General features: G+C 42.9%; 1 protein-coding gene across 1 annotated transcript; it reads right to left on the bottom strand.

Annotated features, from left to right (window-relative positions):
* Nucleotides 1-3,623: 3,623 nt before the first annotated feature.
* LOC149246543 (uncharacterized) lies at nucleotides 3,624-4,628 on the bottom strand. The gene has a single exon (XM_089441809.1). The coding sequence runs from the start codon at nucleotides 4,626-4,628 to the stop codon at nucleotides 3,624-3,626; it is 1,005 nt and encodes a 334-aa protein (XP_089297935.1).
* Between the last annotated feature and the right edge of the window lie 2,032 nt (nucleotides 4,629-6,660).

Consider the following 6,660-nt stretch of genomic DNA (forward strand, 5'->3'; position numbering starts at 1 on the left):
GTCCTGTTGCTGAGTGGAGAGAAGGGGCCTGCTACGATGAGAATAGACTACTTCTGCAGTTAAAATAGAGATGGAGCCGAGACTATAGACAATTAGTGAAACAGGGGAGAGGGAGAGGTAAACTATCGGGGGAGAGAGAGGAGAGCTAGGAGGAATGTCGCTGCAGGAGGCACGAATAGAAGGAGCTAAGGAGCGGTTGGAGAAAAGGGAGATAATAGAGGCAACAGAGAACTTTCTACTGATCGGAGGACAAAAAATAAGCACAAGAGTACGGGACCTCAGCTGTTGATTTCTGAAATTCGAAAGGGGAAGTGGATTGATGAAGAACGGATTGATGAGGAGCGGAATAGAAAGCAAGGACCAGCTACAATGAGAAGGGACAGTATCCACGATTAGAATGAGGAAGAGATTGGGACATACGATGATCAGTGAAACAGGGAGGCAGAGGTAACTTTTTGGAGATGAAAAATGATATCGCGAGGAACTGGCGCAGCAGGAGGCACTAAAAGCGGGAGTTGAGGACCAACTGGAGAAGAGAAAGATCACTGAGGTGATAGAGAACTCTCTGCTGAACAATGCAGGGAGTCGGGGCCTCAACATCATAATACTAAGAAGCAGGAGGGGAAGAAAGTTTATGTAGAGCGAGCCACAAGAGGGGTAGGACAAGATCATGAGAAGAAGGAGGGAAAAATCACGGAGGCCACGAGGGCGACCAGAAATCGAGAGGGCAGATGAGGTAGCAGGATTAAGGGGCAAAAAATTCGATGGCAGAGAATTGGCAGAGGCAGGATTGCGATGGATCCTGTCAAGGTACTCCTTGAGGTTGCTGCTGGGATTAGATTTGGAAGGACTGTCACAAGTCATGAGAGAAATTAAGGAATATGATGATGGTGTTCCTCATTGTTGCAAAGGATATTCCCTTTGGATCTATTGCACGCTTGGTTGGCACATTTATCAGCTTCTTTATTGAAGTCGCGGAGAACATGGAAGAATTGAAGGTCCCAATTTTGGCGGATTAAGGCTTGGCATCTGCTTATTGTTTGTTGGATGAAAATATTGGAAGCTTTACACCTGTTGATCATAAGGCTAATAATGGCAGCAAAATCTCCAAAAACCATTGCATTTCTAATACCAAGTTTTTGGAGCTGGATAAGACCTTGATAGAGAGCAAGTGCTTCTGCTCTGTTATTAGATAGAGTTCCCAATCCCCACTCAAAGGTTGCTATGGTATTGCCATTGGGATTGAAAATGACTCCCCCTACCCCTACCGCTCCCAGATTGGATTTGGAAGATCCATCAAAGAAGAGGGAATAGGACTTGTTGTTCCGAAGCCATTCTGAGAATTCTTCATGTTTTACTCTGATTTTCCAACTGTGACTAGGAATGTTGGAATGGTGGTTGTAGATGTTTGTTGCTTGTATGCCCCTATTGTTGTCTATCAAGCTGCTGATAAAGTCTCTTTCTTCTACACAAAGGCTGGCAATATCAATTTTCTTTGTGTTCTTAGTAGCGATGGTTTCTAGCGCTAGACTTTTGGCTTTGTTGCATAGTTGCCTAGTGATGGTCTCCTGGTCTCTGAAAGTCTTGTGATTCCTTGCGAGCCAAATTTTCCATAGGAGGGCATAGGGGAGAGCATCCCACACCCTTTTAGCTATGTTGTTTTTCTTATGCTGCTAGGGGTAGCTCTTCTTCCATTTTCTTAGGATCTCACCAATGGAATGTTGTGGGTTCCAAGAGAGAGGGCCAGAAGGGGAGATACCATTCCAACAAGAGATTGCAAAGGGGCATGAGATGAATAGGTGTTGGATAGTTTCTTCTGCCCCTTGGCAGTTTGGGCATTGGGAGGGCCCAACTATACCCCTCTTTTGCAAATTATCTGAGGTAAGGATTTTCCCTTTTAGGAGGGTCCATATGAAAATTTTTACTTTGGGGATGGCCTCAGACTTCCAAACGGTTTTCTAGTACATCCAAGGAGGAGCAGGATAGTCCCTACTGCACAAATAATGATGGCCAGCTTGAATTGTGTAACTAGAACCTGTGGGGTCCCATCGAAAGCCATCAATGCCATTTTTGATGATTGGTGCAATGTTGTGGAGATGAACCTGAAGACTGTCAATGCTCTTTTTGAGATTTCTAGGAATGGGAGGGAAGATCCATCCCTTCTAGGTTTGTGTATTTATGTCCCATTGAGAAATTTGATCCAAATAATGTATTCCTTTATTGTGTAGGAAAAGGAGAATTTGATCCGTACCGAGCTAACTGCTGATAGGTTGGTTCCCCATAATCTTGTCTGCTCCAATGTTGATTTTGCTGCCACCTTTGGGAACCTTAGAGATATTTTGTGCCATGAAGGGGATAACTTTTTTGCAAAGTTTCCATACTTTTGTGCTACTTCTAGTGGGTATTTCGCTTTCTAATAGCTGTTGCCTTGGGCTGCTAAGATATTTGGCTTCAAGAACTATTTTCCACCAAGCTTGTTGTTCATCAATTAATCTCCATACTATCTTGCCTCCAAAGGCCAAGTTTGTAAGTTTAGGAGATCTGATTCCAAGTCCTCCGCATTCCTGGCATTGGATAACTTGCTTCCAGCTAACCAAATTAAATTTCTTCTTTTCATTTTTCCCTCCTTGCCAGAGGAAATGCCTAAGGATACTTTCCATTTTGTTATGAAAAGTGGCTGGAGCCTGTATAAGAGTGAATTGATAAAGTGGGAGAGAAGAGAGACCAGATTTGAGGAGAACCAATCGACCTGCCGGATTAAGCCAAGTGGATCCCCATTGCTGAACTTTTCTTTTTAATTTATCAAGTGTTGTATCCCAGATTTCAGCTCTTGTGGGTCCTATACTCACTGGCATTCCCAAATAGTTGAAATGATCCCAATTTAGCTTGCAAGGAACCCCAAAGATGTTGGCTATGTTATGAAGTGTTTGGGTTGAGGCATGCCAACCATATATGCAACTTTTTAGATGATTTATCATGCCTCCAGTTTTCCAGAAGATCTTTGAATCTTCGAGCAATAATTGCAGATGCTCCTCCTTTTAACAAGGTGTCATCAGCAAATTGGGAGTGGTTGATGTTTTTGACTCCATCTTCATATTTTATGCCAGTAATGAGACCAGCCCGCCTCTTGTGGTCAAAGGCGCTACTGAAGGATTCAACCATCAGGATAAACAGGTAAGGGGAATGAGGATAGCTTTGCCTCAGTCCTCTTGAAGATTGAAAAGATGGTCTGGGCCTGCCATTAACAAGAGGGGATATCCAAGATCCAGTGATACAAACTCTAATGAGATCAAGAAATGGAGCAGAAAAACCCATTTTTTGAAGAACAACAATCAGAAAAGAGTGCCTGACCCTATCAAAGGCATTCGCCAAATCTAGCTTCAGGATGAATCCCTTTTCGTTCCTAGTATGGCTAGAGTGGATTGCTTCTTGAACAAGGAGAATGGAGTCTGATATTTGCCTATTTTCCATGAAACCACCTTGGTTTTCAGATATAATCATTGGCAGCAAAGGCTTAAGGTGGGCTGCTAGGATTTTAGTAAAGATTTTATATGAGGAGTTGCAAAGGGATATGGGATGGAAACAGGAGAAGTTGGTGGGTCGATTCTCCTTGGGTATGAGGGCTAGGTGGGTTGAGTTTGTGTAACCTCCCATTTTTTTTTGCGTTGAATCCATTTCACCAATTTGATGAGGTCTTTTTTAACAGTTTCCCAATGCGCTCTATAGAAGCAAATTGGGAAGTCGTCTAGTCCTGGAGCTTTGTCTGGCTGAAGGGCCCAGATGGCTCCTTTGATTTCTTCTTCCTCTATCTCTTTGTTCAGACTTTCGTTTATTTCAGCAGTAATCTTTTTTGGAAGATGTTGTAAAAGGTCTGTATAATCTTCTTCTTCTCCTTTTTCAGTTAGGAGTTCTTTATAGTGATCTAAAGCGGCTTGTTTGATGGCAGCTTGGCTGATTTGTTGTTTGCCTTCACTATCTATAATAGATGTAATGCTATTTCTGATTTTCCGAACTATGGCTTGCTTGTGGAAAAAAGTCGTGTTTCTGTCCCCGCCCTTCAACCATAGCTGTCTCGATTTAATCTGCCATTTCTGTTCCTCTTCTCTTCTGATGCTATAAAGTTGGTTGTAGAGGTTGTCTTCCTGATTTTTATCTACCTGTTGGTATTCTCGCTTTTCCATTGTGTTATGGAGTTCTTCTAACTTAGCTTTTGCCTCTCTTTTCTTCGTTTCTAGCTCTTTGTAGTGGGTTTTTGCCCAATCCTTAAGAGCGTGTTTTACATTTTTGAGTTTACTTTCCCAAATGAAACTTGGAGAACCTTCAATGTGTTGTCGCCAGGTTTGTTGAATAAGATCTTTGGCTGCTGCATTATCATTCCATAGAGGACTGTATTTGAAGGGGAGAGGTCCCAGAGGGCAGTGGGATTCGAGGGTCAATGTGGTAGGGTAATGGTCTGAGGCTGCGAAAGGGAGAATGGAGGCATGAACAACAGAGAAGGTGGAAAGAAGGGTTACATTCACCAGAATTTGATCTAATCTTTCCATGATATTGTTTTTCCCCAACCTACGATTATTCCAGGTGAATTTGCGGTTCTTTGGAATTACATCTACAAGATCACCATACTGCATTATATTCTCCAGTTGATTTCTAGAAGGATCTGGGGAGAAGTTGCCTCCTCGTTTCTCATTAGAATGCAAAATGAGGTTTAAATCTCCCCCCAGAATAATGTTGCTATTATCTTCTTCCGCTATATTTGTGCTGAGAGAGTCCTAGCATTGCTCCTTATCTCTATAATGATTTGGTGCATAGACATTGTAAATAACTATCTGTTGGTTGCTCGAGTTGTTCTTCAAAACAGTCTTTATCCAGTGTTGATTTACTATTTTTGTTGTGTTGCTCCAATTAGTTTGATGCCAGAGCATAGCAATTCCCCCAGAGGCTCCTCTAGAATCACAAACACATCCTTTATATTGCTTATGTTGTGCAATAATTTTGTTCATTTCTAGTTGTCCCTGCTTAGTTTCTTGAACTAATACAATTTTTGGTTTCTCTTGATTTATTAGGTCTTTTAAGGCATTTGCTTTGGAGGGGTGCCCTAGTCCCCTGCTATTCCATGAGAGGACTTTCATCATTTCAAATGAGGATTGCGGGGAGTTGCTCTTCCTCCCTGGTCCTTGTTTACTAAATCCTTGTCTATTTGTCCTAAGATGTAGGACTCTATGGGGTTCTGGATGCCCATTGCTATATCCTTCTGGGCATTTTCATCTCTGTGCTGTTTTGCTGACTTCCTTCCAGGCTTCTTTTGATTGTCAAGAGTAGCACCATGCTCCTTAGAGTTGCTTCTGGTGATTCTAGGTGGGGGTGGGTCAGGTGGGAAGGAGGAAGAAATGATCAGAGAGAGAGGGGATTTAGAAGGATTGGATAGGATCGCGGGAGTAGGTGTATCTTCAGGAGGGGAGAGGATGTGGAAGGGGTTGGAGGAAGGAGAAGAGGGTTGAGGATCAGGCTGGTGATCAGGGTTAAGATAAGGGAGGGATGAGGAGGATGGAGGATTGGGAGGAGGACGAGAAGAAGGACCAGCTTCAGGATTTGGTTTGGGGTTAGGGGCAACTTTCTTTTTTTTCATTGTTTCCCATTGCTCTTCTTGCGGAGTGTTTTCTACATCAATTAGTTTAGTACAACGATTAGAAAAATGGCCGTATTCGTGACATACCTTGCACTTGAATGGAATCTGCTCGTAATCTAGTTGTTGAATGTGAGTCCAATCATCTACCTTGAGTTTGATGGCTTCTGGCAGTCCTTTGCCCAGATCGACTTCTACACAGATGCGAGCACAAGCCTGCATATTGTCCTTAGGTTCACTTCGATCAATGTATTTTCCTACAGCATTTCCAATAGCACGAACTGATTCATCTCCCCAGTAGTGAAGGGGAAGGTGAGGTAGCCGGACCCAAACAGGAACAGCACTGGGTATGTCCAACTCTGGATCAAAGTCCGAAGTCCACTTGTTGAGATATAATCCTCTTGAATCCATGAAATAGGGCCCATTTCGGAAGATCAAGTCTTTATCTTCTTTTGTTTCAAAATGAAAGGTGAAATACCCTTTCCCACAAAATCTAATGGAGATTTTCCCTTGTGTTTTATCAGACCAGTTCCTTTCCACCCATCTTTGCACTGTTTTTGGTGATGGCCAGAGTCTAGTAAATTTCCCAATGAGTCCTCGTTCTGCTAATGCAAGGGCTACCATGCGAGGCAAGGTTGGAGGTAAGTTTACTTCCTGCAAACCATCAAGTTTTTTCACGAATTTAGAGACTGTAGGGCGAGGTCTTTGAGGCGGTAATGATCTGACCAAAGCAGAAAAGGCCTGCTGAAGAGTGGCCTCCTTTGGTGGAGCCTCTAGAGGGGCCATGCAAAGGGGCCGAGGCCAAAGAAGAGATCGCAGTCAGTGGAAACCTAGTAGAGCGCACGCGGGAGAGCCTTTCCTCAACTTGACAAAATTTTTAACCGAGGAATAGTTTTATCGATATTGTCTTTATTTTCCTAATTGTTATGCTTGAATGTTACCATGTTTATTTCAAATATATTATAGTAGATAGATTGGGTATCAAGGAATTGAGAGTTATGTGAGCGGGGAAGGGGCCATATGAGCCTCCACCTTCA

This window comes from Pinus tabuliformis, chromosome 7 (genome assembly GCF_031772625.1).
Source record: "Pinus tabuliformis cultivar Carrire ecotype Pingquan chromosome 7, CPIR1, whole genome shotgun sequence".
Lineage (NCBI taxonomy): Eukaryota > Viridiplantae > Streptophyta > Pinopsida > Pinales > Pinaceae > Pinus > Pinus tabuliformis.